Genomic DNA, 19401 nt, shown 5'->3' on the forward strand with positions numbered 1-19401 from the left:
TTGGCCCAAGAAAGTCTCTTCTTATTATTGGTGTCCTTTAGTGGTGGTTTCTTTGCAGCAATTTGACCATGAAGGCCTGATTCACGCATTCTCCTCTGTGAAGCATTTGGAATGCAATTTCTTAGGCTGGTAACTCCAATGAACTTATCCTCTGCAGCAGAGGTAACTCTGGGTCTTCCTTTCCTGTGGCGGTCCTCATTAGAGACAGTTTTGTCATAGCGCTGATGGTTTTTGCGACTGCACTTGAAGAAACGTTCGACGTTTTAGAAATGTGCTGTATTGACTGAACTTCATGTCTTAAAGTATTGATGGACTGTATATATGATGATGGTACAGATTATTATTATACATTGTATTGGTGACACAATTAAATATTAAATTAAATGTATTTATTTGTAAAGTATGCTTCGTGTTGTGCATCTGGATCAATACAGACATTTATGGAGCAGACACAGAAAACCAAATGGACAGATGTTATGGTTAGCATTTTAAAACGTGTGTGAATCTTATTAACTATAAGTGAGGGATGTAAATCCTATAATCCTTTGAGACTGAAGAGTGGAGAGGAGACCTTAAAGGTGAAGTTGAATAATAGGAATAACCATTCAAGAGGTAAACAAAGAGATTAACATATTTTATAGATTGAGGTAATTATGTATTAACTACATGATATACTGTTGCAATCATACTGTAACAAAACATTGCTGCTCATGAGTTCATGCTTAAACTACTTCTGCAGGTACATATAACCATATTGAGTCATCTCAGTGATATTATTAGCTTATTTTTGCTAAATGATGACAATGTAACCGATTGTGTTTTACTTGCACGATACAAAACAGCTCGGCTAATATATAAATCCAACCGCGATCTGCAAAAGTAGGCCAACGCGTGCGCATGTGCTTGTTTATTGTTGGAATATTTCTTATGCGGAAGTTAGCAACACGGAATTAATTCGCGACGGACAACAACAATCATATCGCAACTGTACGAATCAACCTGCATATTTAGCAAGTTAAGTTAAACATACGGGAGCAACACACACAATAGCATACACATCTGTGTTGGATTAGTCTAGACGGATAAATGTCTGATGTACCAGGTATACCTTTTTTCGTCTTGGACTGGCCTTTGCTCGAAAATTAAGTGCAGCCAGCCAGCCAGCCAGCCAGCTAGCTAATGTAGCTAGCTACATTGCTAGCTAGCTGCCTAGGTAAAGCTAGCTAACTAAAGCGTTCAGCATTGTGGTTAGCTACTTGTAAATAGCAACATGACATGGATTTGTTTCGTATTTTTCCAGAAGCTTCTAACAGAGAAGAGGTCGAGGAGAACACCCCTGAACCAGAGGCAAGAAATACTACATCTTGTGGTTAGGAGTTGTCAGTGTGTGTACATGCCTTGCCCTATGGATGGATACCTGGCTGGCTAACGTTAGCCAATAACTAGCTAGTAGCTAGTTGTCATGGCTAGTTTGTCAGGCACACGGTTAGTAGAGAACCTGTCATGACTTGTCACCAATCGTAGACTGTGTATTCTGCATCCATTGACATGTTGACACACTGACACTGTATTGGCATGCAATACAATGCACAGCTTCTTATGATGTGCATAAAACCAAACAAGGATTATAATTGTAATGTTCTTGATCAAACTAATGTTTCCATGTTTACACCGAGTTTCCTCTTGATTTCTGCTAGGAGCAGTCAGACGATAGCAGTGACGACGGCGAGGCATCAGGGGACACAGAGAGTAAGTGTCAAAAACCTCAAGTTTTTGCTGTCAACACCAAAGTCTCATATTTTCATCAGAATAATTATTTGTTTATTTCGTACAGTGGATTTCCTGCGCAATCTCTTCTCTAAAACCTTGGGCATATCTGGAGAGAAGGTTTTGGATGAGCTGACTCTTGAGGGGGTGGCCAGTTACATACAGAGTGGCAAATGTGAGTCTATTATTAATCTCTAACCCAGCGTGTACACATTTCATGTAGGGGTTGATGACTATGTAGCCCAGCAAGCAGTGCATCTGTCATCTAGGCCTAGTATAAATGTGCCATTAGTCAACACAAGAAAATAGACTGTATTAGGAATAACATCATCTGTCTAGCCTGAGGCCATATAATTTGCTTGCTGAAAAACATACCAATATTTAAGTATGTTACTACAACTACAACTGACTATGTGATACTGCTTCATTGGTTAACAAATGGTACAATCCAGGAAGTTAAAGGATTCTCTCTGCTCCTCTATCCTCCACAGGCAAAAACATAATCTGTATGGTGGGTGCAGGGATCTCTACATGTGAGTAACTCCCCCTCTTGCATAACCGTGGGCTGAGCATAACATAATTAGTCTAGACCTGTTTTGTTGGACAAATAAGACACTTAGCCTAAATACAAATAGATTTCCCTCTAAATTGTGTGTATAATGTATCCACCACTTTTGTGATGATGACACTGCCCCTCTGTCCCCCTCAGCGGCTGGGATCCCTGACTTCCGCTCCCCAGACACAGGGCTCTATGCTAACCTGCAGAAGTACAACTTGCCATACCCTGAGGCTATCTTCCAGATAGACTACTTTAAGGTCTGAAACGTTCTGTCGGATTCTTTTGGCTTAAGAAAGTAATTAGCTTGCTACACTAAAGATCTGCGCAGATTATTTTGTTATTTGCTGCTATCACCACTCAAGATGTACCTCTTTCTATATCAGAAACACCCTGAGCCCTTCTTTGCCCTGGCCAGGGAGCTGTACCCAGGACAATTCAAGGTAGGATCTAGCTTATTTTCTGGCCTTTCATTTTCTTAACTTTATTTCCTGAATTGTGCATTGTGCCTGTTTATTTTTAGGTATCACTAACAGCAGTGTTGTTGTATGTTAAGCCCACAGTATGTCACTACTTCATCAAGTTGCTGAAGGACAAAGGGCTACTCAAACGCTGCTACTCACAGGTTCGGTATTCTTTCATATCCTTTGTTCTGTGTCTGAGTTAGTCACCTACAGCCTGTATTGAAGTGTTATTGAAGTGTCATCAACCCCTCCATTTCTGCCTGTGCAGAATATTGACACCCTGGAACGTGTAGCAGGACTGGAGGGAGAGGACCTGATTGAAGCCCACGGCACCTTCTACACCTCACACTGTGTCAGCTTTATGTGCCGCAAAGAGTACGACTTGGACTGGATGAAAGGTTAGTGTATGTGGTACGGTAATATCTAACTGGGGTGGTTTAACAAAACGCTGTTATACCACCTAGGCAGACACTCATTTACATGGATATGCTAATTAAGTTGTCATTTAAAAGGAGCGTTGGTGCTATTCAAATAATTGTTGAATTCTAATCTTGTTTACCTCTGACCTGCAGAGAAAATCTTCTCGGATGACATCCCCAAATGTGACAAGTGCAGCAATCTGGTTAAACCAGGTGAGTGACTGCGTTGTCATTTCCTTTTACTTCTTATCCCTCCTTACTTGAATATGCTCTCTCCCTTTTCAGTTCCTTTTAGTTCAAAGTTCATACCTGTTTATTACACTTTCTTTGTAAAAGACTGTATTTCTCCTTGTTCTCCATTTTCAGACATTGTTTTCTTTGGTGAGAATCTACCGAAGAGGTTCTTCACCTCAATGGCCATGGTGAGTGTGGTCTGGGTGTTGACTTGATAGACTACTTAGAGTTTGTGCCTCTGTCTTTTCCATGAATGTGCATATTAGGGTGTGTACACCCATAATGAAGTGATGAACCATAATGAAAGGCACAGTACTGGTTCCTGTTACCGTCGTCTCCTGTTTCTATTCTCCTCCAGGACTTTCCTCGCTGTGATCTGCTGATTATAATGGGGACCTCCCTGCAGGTTCAGCCCTTTGCTGCTCTGGTTGGCAGGTGAGTCTTTCTGTCTGACTCTTCACAGAACCATGATTATAATGTTATCTGATAGACTACTATATTGGTATAGTGTTGCGTTTCAACATGTGTTCTCTTCAACCATGTACTCAAGCATCAACAAGCTCATAAATGGTGTGTGATGGAATACATGTTTGTGTTTGCAGGGTTTCAAACAGCTGCCCTAGACTGCTCATTAACCTGGAGAAAGCAGGCGGTGTAAGTCCTCTGTCCCTCTGGATTTGCATTAGACTTTCCTTCCTCTATCCACCTCTGTATGTTAACGTGTATATCTTTCTGTCTGCGTCTCCCTGTAGGCAGATCCTCTATTAGGGATTATAAGCATTGGCGGAGGGATGGACTTTGACTCAGCGAAAGCATACAGGCGAGAAGCTATCACTTTCACTTGAACTACAGTGATAATGATGATGGTGGAGATGGTGTTGGAGGTTTTGCTGATGAATATTCATTGGTTATGATTTGTCTCTCTCAGGGATGTGGCTCATATTAGTACATGTGATGATGGATGCTTGGCACTTGCTGAGCTACTGGGATGGAAGGTAAATATACTGTACATGCTTAGTAAATACCCATATTCTATGGACCCATTCGTGATAAGAGTGAGACAGAGATTGTTGAGTTCGATGAAAGTTCTTGAAACCTTAAAGTAGTCTTTTTTTTCTCTCTCTCTCTTTTTCGCTCACCATTCTCGCACTCCCACTCTCCCTCCCTCCATTATCTCTCTTTCTCCAAGGCGGAGCTGGAAGAGATGGTGAAACGGGAGCATGAGAAGATTAACAGCAAAGCCGAAGAGGAACGGACAAATCAGAGCTCTGGAGCTGCAGGGAAGGCGGAGTCAGGGAAGGCGGAGTCAGGGAAGGCGGAGTCAGGGAAGGCGGAGTCAGGGAAGGCGGAGTCAGGGGAGGCGGAGGTAGAATAACTAATGAGACTGGCCGGCCGGCTCCAACCCATCACTTGGCTTCAGTCTGGAAGCAGAGTTCCATACATTAACCAGGACTGTGCTCTACTGTCTGTTTTGGATTTTCTCCCTTTAGTTTGCACTTTACTAACTTCTCTCTCCTCTCCAACCTCTGTTTGACATAAACCCACCTCCTGACTCCTACTGTGTGTATTGGTCTGTCTTTTGACAGTTCCCACAGATGGAGTTTATAGCAATACACACTAAAATGAGCATACGTTTCCTTCTGAGGGAGAGAACTACAGGCACTGAGCTGTCAGCATGCCAACTAGCTCTGTTGAGTCATATAGTTGATGATTTTAGACTGAAATGACAAAGTGTAGAGGGCATGGCAGGGTAACAAAGATGATGAATATCTGATGCATCCACTGATGCAGTGACACAACTACTGTAAATAAAATGGGGGAAAAGTATAATATAGCATTTTATGACTTACTATTTATAAGCAATTATAATTATGGATTTGTTTTTCATGACATTGCTTTTTGTGCTCCTTGTTTCTATCAATTGTTTCAATATAATTATTTTTAACAATATGTTTTAATCTATTAAGCGTACCTGTGACATTTAGTTTCTCTACTTCCTGTAGCTGTTGGTGTAGGACGGTTTCTATTTCAGCACAAATGATGCAGCAGGAAGTTACCACAGTGGTGTGAGATGATGTCGCAGTACATCTCTGGTGTTGACCAAATGCAACTCGATGCTTTCTAAAAGATTGCGTGTGATACAACAAGTAAAAACACAAAATAAAGTGTCAGTCTCCCTCTGAATTTGGTATTTTTCATACACATACAGTACATTTAAGCATTGACCTCAAACCCAGCTGGTGCAACTGATGTTGATTGGTACAATTGATGTTGTCTGTGACAGGGTGCATGCGTTGTTTATTTCTATGTAGTGTATTGTAGCCATTAGTTGAACAGAAAATACTGTTGCACACTTACACTTAGAATCCCATCTTTTATTCACCATCTCACCCTCCATACTCACACCACTTCCCTGACTCAGCTTTTAAATGGCAGTGTCTGTGAATCCATTTTTGTCTGTGTTTTCACCTCTATAAAGTGCAACACACAGATTTGTCTGTGAGTAAAAGAGAGAGAGAGATCAGTATTATTCAGGTCTTGAGGAAAAAAGGCTAAGCAGACTAATTTCTTTCTATGTTAAATGTGTTAGCAAGGTTAACCACATGAGGGGGGTGGGAGATGGAGGAGGAGAGAATGAGAAAACACAAAATAAGTTGAGAACTTGTGAGCAAGTGAAAGTGCAACATCAAATGTCAAGGTGTGTAGTCGAGTGTGGTAGAGGCAGGTAAAAGCATCGACACAATACATGCTTCTGACGGAACAGCGAAATACTATCTCGCTAAGGTACGAAGTCTGCATTAGGATTTTTTTTTACCCTGTCATTTTTCATCAATAAGATAAATTGTTGAGCAACGTAGTTAGAATGTGAAAGGACAATCTGTTGGCACAAGGTTAGAACATGAAGAGATCTGTGGAGTTTCTGTCTGGCTGAAGGGAAGCCACATAAAGTCACAGCTACTTTGAAAACAGCCATATAGGGCCTATTAACAGTAAGTAACCCTTTTTAATGTCAAAATAATGTATTTTGGGTGAACTATCCCTTTAAATGTGTGTTGAAGAAGGATGTTATCACTCTTCTATTCCAGAATAACTTTTTCAAATGGTCATTTTTCTCTCATGTTCTTTAAAAAAAATCTTTAATGTTGATATATTGGATTTAATCTTAATCTATTTGCGGTTGGCATACACTAAACATTTTGTACACTATGTTTCTGTGGTGTCCTCTAGTCTGGGATGATGAGGGGATTGGAAGATCAGGATGAGAAGGATGACTCTCACAGGTGAGGATCTTTTCTCCACCCCATGGATCGTTATTAGGGACCTACTCGGGGTATAGATCTCCGTTTTATACAAGCTCTGGCGGTTTCCAGGACACTGATTAAACGTCGTCCTGGATTGAAAGGCATTTTACATCTTACTTGTTTTTTAGTCCAGAACTAGGCTGGTAAACCGCCCCTGTATGCTGTAACAGCATATTATGGTGCCTGTAATTACCCCCTGTTGTGCCATTATCTCTAGAGGTGTGAGTGGCACGGTGAGGACAGAGAAAGTTTCAAGGAGGCCCCTGACTCTGCTGGACAGGTTGCGACTGTGTCAGGACGCCTGGGCCCCTGGGGGCCCCTGGGATAGAGACGGTGCCCATGCTGCCCTCTGGGGCCGGCCTGCTGGGGTGAGTTCCCCCCCACCACCCTCAACCATGAGGTCAGATAGTAGATAGTGGCATGGACCTACACAGTATGTGTCTGTCCCAAATGGCACCCTATACCATATCTAGTGCACTACTTTTGACCAGGGCCCATATGGCTCTGCCATTTGGGACGGGGACACACACTGTGTAGGTCCATGCCACTATCTACTATCTGACCTCATGGTTGACCTCTCTGTATTCAGGCCCGTAGGCCTAGTCTCCAGGTCACCTTGGTACATTAGGTTGGCATGTGGACAGGCTGCGATATTACAGACGAAATGGAAGCAGGCACTTACAGCATGTCGAGTTGCACTTGTAGTTCTCCTTACTTTGCATAAACGCAAATGAATGCAGAAGTGCTGCATGTGTGAGAGAGTAAGAGAGGAGAGACACAGATGGACTGAAAGAAAGAGGAGCAGACTAAGTAGTGGCGTAGAAGTTGATCGTTGCAGAAAGTATTTTCGGTTTGCTAAAGAACCCCAGCTATTTTAAGGACCCTTTCTCAACAAGACCAGCCTCTGAGACAAGTGAGTACGGTGAGACAATGGTGATCCAGTATCTGGATACAGCATCCGATTACACTGTAAAAATGACTGTATGTCAGGGTTTAGGTTGAATTGGTGGGATAAGAAAAGCACTTTAGCAATGTTTTTTCCCCCAACACATTTTCCATGTGGATAGGTAGTATCACTGTAAGAAAGAGCAACACTTACATGTTATTCTTGACTTTTTCGAAATGCTGTTGTGTTACAGCCTGAATTTAAAATGGATTAAATTGAGATGTTTTGTCACTGGCCTTCACACAATACCCCATAGTGTCATAGTGGAATTATATTTTTTGACATTTTTACATAAGCGCTGAAATGTCTTGAGTCAATATGTATTCAACCCCTTTGATATGGCCTAAATAAGTTTAGGAGTAAACATTTTCTTTACAAGTCACTTAATAAGTTGCATGAACTCACTGTGTGTGCAATAATAGTGTTTAACATGCTTTTTGAATGACTACCTCATCTCTGTACCCCACACACACAATTACATGTAATTTCAAACATAGATTCAACCACAAAGACTAGGGAGGTGCCCTCGCAAAGAAGGGCACCTATTGGTAGATGGGTAAAAAATAAAAAAGCAGACATTGAATATCCCTTTGAGCATGGTGAAGTTATTAATTAAACTTTGGATGGTGTATCAATACACCTAGTCACTACAAAGATACAGGTCTACTTCCTAACTCACTTGCCGTAGAGGAAGGAAACGGCTCAGGGATTTCACCATGAGGCCAATGGTGACTTTAAAACAGTTACAGAGTTTAATGGTTGTGATAGGAGAAAACTGAGGATGGAACAACAACATTGCAGTTACTCCACAAAAGTAACCTAAATGACAGTGAAAAGTATTCAAAAACATGCATCCTGTTTGCTACAAAGCACTAAAGTAATACTGCAAAACATGTGACAAAGCAATTCACTTTGTCCTGAAAAAAAAGTGTTATGTTTGGGGCAAATCCAACACAACATATTACTGAGTAGCACTCTCCATATTTCCAAGCATAGTGATGGCTGCATCATGTTATGGGTATGCTTGTAATCGTTAAGGTCTGATGAGTTTTTCAGAATAAAAAAAGAAACGGAATGGAGCTAAGCACGGGCAAAATACTAGAGGGAAACCTGGTTCAGCCTACTTTTGATCAGTCACTGGGAGATGAATTCACCTTTCAGCAGGACAATAACCTAAAACACAAGGCCAAATCTATACTGGAGTTGTTTACCAAGAAGACATCAATTGTTCCTGAGTGGACGAGTTACAGTTTTGATTGAAGTCTAATTAGAAAATCTACGGCAAGACTTAAAAATGGTTGTCTAGCAATAATCAACAACCAATTTGACAGAGCTTGAAGAATTTTGAAAATAATAATGGGCAAATGTTGCACAATCCCAGTGTGGAAAGCTCTTAGAGGCTTACCCAGAAAGACAGTTGTTATCGCTGCCAAAGGTGCTTCTACAAAGTATTGACTCAGGGGTGTGAATACTTATGTAAATGGAATACTTTAATATTTCATTTTCAATAAATGTGCAAAAATATTTTTTAACATGTTTTCACATGTCATTATGGGGTATTGTGTGTATATGGGGGAGAATCTATTTAAGCAATACGGCACGAGGGGTGTGGTATATGGCCAATATACCACGGCTAAGGGCTGTTCTTACGCATGACGCAACACGGAGTGCCTGGACACAGCCATTAGCCATGGTATATTGGCCATATACCACAACCCCCCGAGGTGCCTTATTGCTATTATAAACTGGTTACCAACATAATTGTAGCAGTAAAAATAAGTGTTTTGTCATACCTGTGGCATACAGTCTGATATACCATGGCTGTCAGCCAATCAACATTCAGGGCTCAAACCACCCAGTTTATAAATATCTATAGTCCATGTTGAATTCAGGCTGTAACACAACAGTGTTGAATAAGTCAAGGGGTATGAATACTTTGTGAAGGCACTATCTAGTCATTGTAATGATGAAGTGAACAAAGTTCATTTCTCTTCCACAGGTTTAGTTGACGATATGCGTCGATATTTAAAGGACTTGATATTAAATATAGTTTGCCTTGCATCAAACTGCTGATACCTATAGTTTGTTTTTGACTTGACTCAAAGTGAACATACCAATGTGTCTTTCGCTATCACAGTCAGTCATCTATTCCTGAACACACTGTTCGTCAAACCCACTTCCTGCAGTGTGTCTGTAGGTCTATTGCGTGTGTGTGTGTGCGCATGCTCACTTATTTCGCTGTGAGTTTTTGGTGCGTACATGTATTTGAATATGTGTGTGTTATTTGTGCTTGCACATTCTCTGCCACTTAGTTAGCGTTGGTGTGAGGTTAGCCTGGCTTGCTCACTTCTCTAGGCCTTGAATGACTGTTCCACAGAAAAATCCATCTTGTCCTTTTCTGTGAAGCTGCTCTGCACAGTCAAAGTTTCCTAACATCCAGACACAGTGTAATGAGGCTTCTCGTCACCTCTCTCTCTCCTTTCACAGAGCTTCCTGGTGTTGAGGGACTCTGCCTCCCAGCCCGTCCTGCTGTGTGTGGCCACTGGAGGAGAGAGTGGACATGTCAGAGACAACCCCATACATCGCACTGGTGCAGGTAGGCAAGACAGACATGCATTTTGTATTGACCAGAACCTCAACATTCATATGTGACCCTGTTTAAAAAAAAGTTTATCTCAAATTTGTTGTATGCCTTATAATAAACTCTCTGTTCTTCTTTCTCAGCTTATCAGCTATCTCAGTCATTTTTAGGGTTCTCTGATCTGGCCCAGTTAGTGGTGTTCTACTCTATGAGCAGGTGAGTTACAACAACCTACGCAATATACTGTATACTAACTACAGTATTTCTCAGTTATGCATCTGATGTATTTCATTAATCTCTCTGTCTCTCTCTCTCTCCCAGGGACGTGTTGCCAGTGTGTCTGTTCATCCCTCCGTGGCTCTACAGTCTAACAGATCAGCCACAGTCCAACAGTCTGTCCCAGCTGGGTCCCAGTAAGTCTGAATTCACCCTCTCCATCTCTCCTCTTCCTCACCTACGCTCTCTTCCACTTATCATCTTCCTTTCACTCCTTCTGCACAACTATCTCCTTGTCATCCATCCTAGTCACTTCATATCAAACGTCTTGTCCTCTATGTGCTCCTCCTTTTACTCTACCTCCTCTTACTCCTCTTGACGACTACCCTCTCCTCTTCTCTCATTCTAATGTTTGATCTATTTTCCTCCCTCTCTTTTTGTGTGCCTGTTTGTATATAGAATCCTGGCTGTGTCCCACCTCTGACCTCCAGACTGATCACATGACTCAGAGGGTTCCTGGTACTGCCATGTGCACCATACAGGTAATCAGTTGCATTCATAATTTCATAACATGTCTATAAAGGTTGGGACCTATTCACTGTCTTATATTCTGCTTTAACATGACATGTAGTTGGAGACCCACTCTAGCGGATGTGTTGCCATGGTTTGACATGTGGTTCACACAGAAAAGCTGATGTCTGCTTTGGGTTCTCCTAGTGCTTTGTAATGTTACCCAGTCAATTGTCACTCTCAGCATCATAGATGAGATGCAGTGTACCTCAGTTCAGACTGACGTCACAGGGCCTTTTGCTCTTCATTCAAAGAGTTGTATCTTACATTTGAATATTATATGTCCTTTTTCAAATCTATATACAGTGGGGAGAACAAGTATTTGATACACCTCCGATTTTGCAGGTTTTCCTACTTACAAAGCATGTAGAGGTCTGTATTTTTTTTTATCATAGGTACACTTCAACTGTGAGAGATGGAATCTAAAACAAAAATCCAGAAAATCACATTGTATGATTTTTAAGTAATTCATTTGCATTTTATTGCATGACATAAGTATTTGATACATCAGAAAAGCAGAACTTAATATTTGGTAAAGAAACCTTTGTTTGCAATTACAGAGATCATACATTTCCTGTAGTTCTTGACCAGGTTTGCACACACTGCAGCAGGGATTTTGGCCCACTCCTCCATACAGACCTTCTCCAGATCCTTCAGGTTTCGGGGCTGTCGCTGGGCAATACGGACTTTCAGCTCCCTCCAAAGATTTTCTATTGGGTTCAGGTCTGGAGACTGGCTAGGCCACTCCAGGACCTTGAGATGCTTCTTACGGAGCCACTCCTTAGTTGCCATGGCTGTGTGTTTTGGGTCGTTGTCATGCTGGAAGACCCAGCCACGATCCATCTTCAATGCTCTTACTGGGGGAAGGAGGTTGTTGGCCAAGATCTCGCGATACATGGCCCCATCCAGCCTCTCCTCAATATGGGGCAGTCGTCCTGTCCCCTTTGCAGAAAAGCAAAGAATGATCCCCAAAGAATGATGTTTCCACCTCCATGCTTCACGGTTGGGATGGTGTTCTTGGGGTTGTACTCATCCTTCTTCTTCCTCCAAACACGGCGAGTGTAGTTTAGACCAAAAAGCTCGATTTTTGTCTCATCAGACCACACGACCATCTCCCATTCCTCCTCTGGATCATCCAGATGGTCATTGGCAAACTTCAGACGGGCCTGGACATGCGCTGGCTTGAGCAGAGGGACATTGACGGCGTAGCGTGTTACTAATGGTTTTCTTTGAGACTGTGGTCCCAGCACTCTTCAGGTCATTGACCAGGTTCTGCCGTGTAGTTCTGGGCTGATCCATCACCTTCCTCATGATCATTGATGCCCCACGAGGTGAGATCTTGCACGGAGCCCCAGACCGAGGGTGATTGACCATCATCTTGAACTTCTTCCATTTTCTAATAATTGCGCCAACAGTTGTTGCCTTCTCACCAAGCTGCTTGCCTATTGTCCTGGAGCCCATCCAAGCCTTGTGCAGGTCTACAATTTTATCCCTGATGTCATTACACAGCTCTCTGGTCTTGGCCATTGTGGAGAGGTTGGAGTCTGTTTGATTGAGTGTGTGGACAGGTGTCTTTTATACAGGTAACGAGTTCAAACAGGTGCAGTTAATACAGGTAATGAGTGGAGAACAGGAGGGACTCTTAAAGAAAAACTAACAGGTCTGTGAGAGCCGGAATTCTTACTGGTTGGTAGGTGATCAAATACTTATATCATGCAATAAAATGCAAATTAATTACTTAAAAATCATACAATGTGATTTTCTTGATTTTTGTTTTAGATTCCGTCTCTCACAGTTGAAGTGTACCTATGATAAAAATTACAGACCTCTACATGCTTTGTAAGTAGGAAAACCTGCAAAATCTGCAGTGTATCAAATACTTGTTCTCCCCACTGTAGGTTTTAAAGGCCCAGGGCAGTCGAAATTACGTTTTTATTGTGTTTTGATATCATATTGTACAACTGAAGAATCTAACACTGTAATTATACCAGTAGCTAGGTTTCCTTCCAATTAGAGAATATTCTAGAATCTGCATAAAGTAAATATGCACATTTTCCCACCAGTGCTGTTTTTCCACCAAACAGACTTGTTGTGGATAGAAATCAGTGCGTGATGACATAGTGCACACAAAATGTACATTTTCACTTAAGTTTTCAAGTACAGAACAAAAATTGAAGTTCAATGTGCTTCCATTGCATTTTCAAGTCTACTGATAGTTTTGTCACAAAAAGTTCTGTGTTAAATAGCAAATGTGACTACTCTGGTCTTGGCACGTGTTCTAGCCAACAGCTCACAGATACAGTGAGGATAGACTACTTTACATGATGAGATTATTATGGATAAGAGCAAGAATAATTGTATTTATCAAATGGCAGTCAAGTATCGATCATCATGTCACCAGAATAAGACCCTTGATATTTATTGGAAAGGAGCATTAACATCACAATGCACTTTCACCACCCTGTGAAGTTTATCATAACTTATTATTGTTTATTTTTTTACCCCCTTTTTCTCCCTAATTTCGTGATATCCAATTGCGATCAAATTACTATCTTGTCTCATCGCTGCAACTTCCCAACGGGCTCGGAAGAGACGAAAGTCGAGTCATGCGTCCTAACCGCTCTTCTTAACTCCCGCCCGCTTAATCCGGAAGCCAGCTGCACCAATGTGTCGAGCAGGTGCCAGGCCCGCCACAAGGAGTCGCTAGAAGGCAATGAGCCAAGTAAAGCCCCCCCCCCCCGGCCAAACCGATCCTGGGTCTGTAGTGATACCTCAAGCACTGCGATAGTGCCTTAGACCACTGCTCAGGAGGCTCATCATAATATATTTAATGTGTAGCCTAACAAACTGCATGGTTTCCCCAATCATAGTAGGAGGACCCCATACCATATCATTGTGTGATTTTACTTCAATATTATGGTTATTATATCAATATATGCACATAAAGGCATTTTCACCGCAATTTCTCAAATAATTAATTTTACAGACACAAAAAGATCCCACCATGTCAAACAAACAAATGATCTGTCTGCATTTTAAAAAATATGCTGAAACTTCCTGTTTCCATCAAAGCTGTCATTACTTTTTTTTATACGGTATGACTTTACTCACATAAAAACTGTGGAAGGAAACGTGGTTAGTGTTATTTCCTGGTAGTTGCTGGCTCCCATATACAGGATGCATGGGTGGAGTTTTGGCTTGCCAGGTGACCACACCAGGCGGAATAAGGTGTAATACACCAATGACAAAGGGAGTACCACACCTCTCTGTCAATAACCTCTCTCTCATTAGCCCCCTCCTCTGCTTTGGTGCCCTTCCCCTCCCCACTCAGACCTCTCCCAGACAGACCTAGCAAAATTCTTGATTGAGAAAGATTGTTTTGCAAAAAAAATATTTTTTGTTTCTTTTTGACCATTTTAATGCAAAACTAATATAGTAAGGTATTTATTTGTTCCCCAGAAATGATTTGATATTGAGATAAAAACGGCCTTTAATACTCAAACCATAAACCATTGTATTGTATCAAATTCAAATCATTCTCCAATGATCATTTTTAATTTTCTGAAAGATCCTCATGTGGTTCATGCCTTTTAAATATACAGTCAAGCTCCCTCTCAACTGTCTTCTGTTCAATAGCTGACAGCAGCCAATGGTGCTCTGTGCATCATCAACCCACTCTATCTCCATGAGCATGGCGATGACTGGCTGACCCAACCAACCAGCCCACAGCGAGTTAATCGGCCAGCGAATTATAGGCGTGAGAGACGACTGAGTACAACAAGACCTTGGTCAGGGTCGGGCCTTCTTACTAAGAGAGCTATCTCAATGGAGCAGGAGTCCTACAGCTCCAGGTCTGATAATCCAGGTAAAGTGATTTTGCTGTTAAAGGCCCAGTGTGGGTTAAAAACATGATTTACCTATGATTTATATTTATTTCCACACTATGAGGTTGGAATAATAAAATTGTGAAAATGATGTAAGAGCTGAAATGATTTGATATTGAGATAAACAAAAATGGCTGCATTGGACCTTGTTTTATTATCCTTGTCCATCCTGTCTGTGGGAAAATGTCACCGCATGAATCATCCTTCTCACTGTAGGAGCTAATGAGAAATCAGAGCCATTATGCCAAAACCAAAATCAACCAACGACTAACTGACATGTTTGGTCTTGTCTCCTTATCTCCATTGTCTCCTGTAGTCCAGGCTACCCCGTCTCCCCCCACCCCAACAGGAGGGGTGGTTCTGAGGAGGCCCAGTAGGGAGGCTTCCATTGAGTCACTCGACAGAACCTGGACCCAGGACCGCACTACCAGGCCCCCCTCAGACCCCAAGCCCCTGTTCAGCCCTGCCCCTCAGTCCCCTCACAGGGTGTCCTGGGTTGAGGACAGGGTATGGCTCTCCAAACCGCCACCCCCCTCCCTCCTCCGCCCCCCCTCCCTGGAGATGGACTCGCTGTCAATTAGCAGCATGGAGGAGGAGCCGGAGTCGGTCACCTCCCCTTCCCACTCCCCCCACCCCTCGCATCGTTTGGCCGACAAGGTGAAACACCGCCTCTCGGCTGTGGGCCTGGCCATTGGTGGGCTGGGGTGTCCACAGAAGAGGATGACCAAGCGGGTGCAGGAGCTCAGCAAGCGGAGGGGCGGTTTGTTTGCCGAGGCAGTGATGGGATTCGTTGAGATGACCCTGGGGGCGGGGTTTATCCCTGGAATGACAGGTGCGGACCTGCTTCAGGAGGTGCGTACGGCTCTCACTGCCCTGAGAGAGACACTGCTGGACTGTCCTGAGATACACATCCTCATAGACAGTATGGCAGACACACCCGATGGGGAGCTGGGTGAGTCCATCCATTAACAAATTAGTGTTCGAAAACAGAATATCACTACTATTATACAAAAAAACGGTTCAGCTTTAGTTCAGGATGCACTACAAAGCCAAAACGGACAAATACTCCAACTACATAATTTTCCAGAATTGGTTTCTAACACCTCAGTCTCTCCTTATCCTCCATTATCTCTGTCCTCTATCTACATTAGATGCCATACTGGAGCTCTCCCTACACAAGGTGGCCCTAAAGCCTGTGAGCGCCCACCTGTACACCTGCCTCCAGAGCTGTTGGGACCATGACGGTAGCCTGCGGAAGCTGAGGGAGAACCAGCGGCTCCTGGAGGGCCGGGGGGTGGAGGAGCTGGAAGGGACACCTGGGGCGGGGGTCCCTGACCCTGTCACCCTGGAGAAGATCCAGCAGAGGTGGTCAGCCATGCACCAGTCTTACTCCCCCAGCAGGAAGGTCCATATCCTGCTCAAGGTCTGCAAGACCATCTACCACAGCATGACGGCCAATGCCAACCCAGGTGGGTGGTGCAGGGAAGACCTGCTCAGCCTCAGTATGTGTATGAATAGAGTTGGTTAGGGTATTTCTCTCTATTAAGGACAATGTTTGGAGTTCTTTGACCTTTGACTCCCTCCTCCCCTCTGTCTCAGGAGTGGTGTATGGGGCTGATGACTTCCTGCCGTGTCTGACCTGGGTGCTTCTGCGTAGTGATGTGGTCACTCTGCAGCTGGACACTAACTACATGATGGAGCTACTGGACCCCACACAGCTGCAGGGAGAGGGTATGAATTATACAGACGTATCATGCAGACCCACAGAAACATGTACAGTACCAGTCAAAAGTTTGGACAAACCTACTCATTCAAGGGTTTTTTATTTTTAAAATTTTCTACATTCTACATTTGACTATTTTTCTAATAATAGTGAAGACATCAAAACTTTGAAATAACGCATATGGAATCATGTAGTAACCGAAAAAGTGTTAAACAAATAAACATTTATTTTAGATTTGAAATTCTTCAAAGTAGCCACCAGCAAAGCACCCTCACACGTCCTCCTCCATGCTTCACGGTGGAGATCATCCGTTCACCTACTCTGCGTCTCACAAAGACACGGCGGTTGGAACCAAAAATCTCAAATTTGGACTCATCAGACCAAAGGACAGATTTCCACCGGTCGAATGTCCATTGCTTGTGTTTCTTGTCCCAAGCAAGTCTCTTCTTCTTATTGGTGTCCATTAGTAGTGGTTTCTTTGCAGCAATTCGACCATGAAGGCCTGATGCAAGCAGTCTCCTCTGAACAGTTGATGTTGAGATGTGTCTGTTACTTGAACTCTGTGAAGCATTTATGTGGGCTGCAATTTCTGAGGCTGGTAACTCCAATGAACTTATCCTCTGCAGCAGAGGTAACTCTGGGTCTTCCTTTCCTGTGGCGGTCCTCATGAGAGCCAGTTTCATCAAAGCTCTTGATAGTTTTTGCGACTGCACTTGAAGAAACTTTAAAAGTTCTTGAAATGTTCCGTATTGACTGACCTTTATGTCTTAAAGTAATGATGGACTGTCGTTTCTCTTTGCTTATTTGGTCTTTTACCAAATAGGACTATCTTCTGTATACCACACCTACCTTGTCACAACACAACTGATTGGCTCAAAAGCATTAAGGAAAGAAATTCCACAAATTAACTTTTAACAAGCCACACCTGTTAATTGAAATGCTTTCCAGGTGACTACCTCATGAAGCTGGTTGAGAGAATGCCAAGAGCGTGCAAAGCTGTCATCAAGGCAAAGGGTGGCTACTTTTGAAGAATCTCAAATGTAAAATACATTTATTGTTTAACACTTTTTTGGTTACTACATGATTCCACATGTATTATTTCATTGTTTTGATGTCTTCACTATTATTCTACAATGTAGAAAATAGTAAAAAAATAAAGAAAAACCCTTGAATGACTAGGTGTGTCCAACCTTTTGACTGGTACTGTATGTGTACATGGACACATACACCTTATAGTAACCCCCTTTCTGTCTCTGTTTCTCTCTTTCTCTACCTTATGTCTCTTGTCTCTCTATTCTGCAGGAGGTTACTACCTGACGTCCCTGTATGCTTCTCTTTTCTACATCAGCAGCTTCCGCCCTCGTCTCGTCACGCGCCAGCTCAGCACCGAGGCCCAGCAATCGCTGAGCCAATGGCATCGCAGGCGCACCCTGCACTGCAACCAGTCACGACGCAGCACGAATCGGAGGACCCTCCGGAGACCTGGGCACAGTGAGAAGGGCAGGGAAAACTCCAGTTACGCAGAGATGGAAACTGGCACAGGAAGTGTAACTGACGCCCCACCGGCGCCCTCTAGTGTTGTGGCCAAGGCACTGCACATAATCTCAGAGGTGGTGGTAGCAGTGAGGGAGGAAGAGGGCAGCAGAGCAGAGGGCCAAGGATCCCCAGCTGCACAACTCCAGGCCTCGCCTCGGAAGGAGAAACCGATTACAGTAGAAGAGTTGGACGGACATCCAGCAGGGAGTGAGGTGGACTGGGAGGGAGGGGTCAGACCATGGAGGTGTGTTGTAGAGGGTTTAGAGAGTGAGGAAGGGCAGGCTAGTCTCCATAGGGTCCATGAGGAACTCTGTGCCAGGTCAGTGGAGCTAGATGACCAGACAGACACACAGATAGGTCAGCAGAGGTCAGAGTGGACTGGGCTGCCAGTGGTAGACTGATGACCCAGAGGAGCCAGTCTGTCTAGAACCCTGGGCTTTGCCTGCAAGCACTTAGCCGGCAAACATATTGTAATGTAAACTTGTTGAGCAAAACATTTATTTTACAATTCCTGGTTTCAGTTGCATTGAAATACACCCAATAAGGCATGAAGATAATGGTCTGACTAGGCTGAATTTGGGTAATTTGAAATATGTGCTTTCAAATGATTGTAGAAGATATTTCCCACGAGTGTTGCAAATTGTGACGTTTGTAATATTTTCATTGTAATTCCTTAGAGAAATGACTCTCAGTGGGGCCAATTAAATGGTCCATTTGGGGCAAATGATGGAGGCTAGGCCATCAGCAGGCTGGCTGCATGGTTAGAACACTTGATGTATTTTACATGTTGACCACTAGGTTGCAGTACCACACCTTTTCTGTCTTGGTTGCAGTAGGAGTCAAGCATGATAACAGTGGAGCTCGTAAGCATAAGGATGTTGAGAAAGGGAGAGAAATGTGTTGAGATGCCTGAAATAACAGCTATAACGAAATGACTGTTGGTGTGTAATATATACTCTGATTTTAACTTGTCATTATATTATTTGAATCTACATTATTTGACCATGCATTAGAATGCTGTATGGCGGCAAACGGCAACGACAGCATTATAGACATCTGCACAGTAGAATATTTGATGCTAAAGAGTGAACAGTGGAGCAGACAGGTCCTTATTTATACAAGCACATGTATTACAGACACATGGTACCACTAACATAGACAAAGACACACAAACAAGCGCGCACACACGGACCTACTGTAATA

General features: G+C 43.0%; 2 protein-coding genes across 9 annotated transcripts; both read left to right on the forward strand.

Annotated features, from left to right (window-relative positions):
* The first annotated feature begins 718 nt into the window (after positions 1 to 718).
* Positions 719 to 5624, forward strand: sirt2 (sirtuin 2 (silent mating type information regulation 2, homolog) 2 (S. cerevisiae)). Of its 4 annotated transcripts, none has more exons than XM_021587652.3 (16): positions 719 to 1102; positions 1301 to 1347; positions 1698 to 1749; positions 1835 to 1942; positions 2259 to 2300; positions 2477 to 2583; positions 2710 to 2766; positions 2880 to 2948; positions 3056 to 3185; positions 3360 to 3419; positions 3573 to 3628; positions 3799 to 3875; positions 4043 to 4094; positions 4193 to 4260; positions 4369 to 4435; positions 4630 to 5624. In XM_021587652.3, the coding sequence occupies exons 1-16, from the start codon at positions 1087 to 1089 to the stop codon at positions 4813 to 4815; spliced, it is 1194 nt and encodes a 397-aa protein (XP_021443327.3). In that variant the 5' UTR covers positions 719 to 1086; the 3' UTR covers positions 4816 to 5624. The 4 variants fall into 4 exon arrangements, with proteins under 4 accessions (XP_021443327.3, XP_021443328.3, XP_090080630.1 ...); XM_021587653.3 differs by having other exon boundaries at positions 910 to 1102; positions 1304 to 1347; XM_090224504.1 differs by having other exon boundaries at positions 935 to 1102; positions 1301 to 1485.
* A 471-nt stretch (positions 5625 to 6095) lies between these two features.
* On the forward strand, positions 6096 to 19165 carry LOC110507578 (ras and Rab interactor 2). Of its 5 annotated transcripts, none has more exons than XM_021587649.3 (12): positions 6097 to 6430; positions 6669 to 6721; positions 6960 to 7110; positions 10176 to 10284; positions 10413 to 10485; positions 10591 to 10682; positions 10945 to 11027; positions 14692 to 14920; positions 15256 to 15891; positions 16091 to 16408; positions 16539 to 16670; positions 17965 to 19165. In XM_021587649.3, the coding sequence occupies exons 2-12, from the start codon at positions 6675 to 6677 to the stop codon at positions 18597 to 18599; spliced, it is 2505 nt and encodes an 834-aa protein (XP_021443324.3). In that variant the 5' UTR covers positions 6097 to 6430; positions 6669 to 6674; the 3' UTR covers positions 18600 to 19165. The 5 variants fall into 5 exon arrangements, with proteins under 5 accessions (XP_021443326.3, XP_021443324.3, XP_090080628.1 ...); XM_090224502.1 differs by lacking the exon at positions 17965 to 19165 and adding an exon at positions 17611 to 17832 and having other exon boundaries at positions 6115 to 6430; XM_021587651.3 differs by lacking the exon at positions 6960 to 7110 and having other exon boundaries at positions 6096 to 6430.
* The last annotated feature ends 236 nt before the right edge of the window (positions 19166 to 19401 follow it).

Source organism: Oncorhynchus mykiss, chromosome 27 (assembly GCF_057628025.1).
Source record: "Oncorhynchus mykiss isolate SJ-2025 chromosome 27, ASM5762802v1, whole genome shotgun sequence".
NCBI classification, from domain to species: Eukaryota; Metazoa; Chordata; class Actinopteri; order Salmoniformes; family Salmonidae; genus Oncorhynchus; species Oncorhynchus mykiss.

Coding starts and splice junctions, on each gene's coding strand:
- sirt2 (XM_021587652.3), top strand. Junction 3,186..3,359: donor CGACTTGGACTGGATGAAAG/GTTAGTGTATGT, acceptor TCTGACCTGCAG/AGAAAATCTTCTCGGATGAC. Junction 3,876..4,042: donor TTTGCTGCTCTGGTTGGCAG/GTGAGTCTTTCT, acceptor TTGTGTTTGCAG/GGTTTCAAACAGCTGCCCTA.
- LOC110507578 (XM_021587649.3), top strand. CDS start 6,675: ATGATGAGGGGATTGGAAGATCAGGATGAGAAGGATGACTCTCACAG. Junction 10,285..10,412: donor CATACATCGCACTGGTGCAG/GTAGGCAAGACA, acceptor CTTCTTTCTCAG/CTTATCAGCTATCTCAGTCA. Junction 15,892..16,090: donor CACACCCGATGGGGAGCTGG/GTGAGTCCATCC, acceptor TATCTACATTAG/ATGCCATACTGGAGCTCTCC.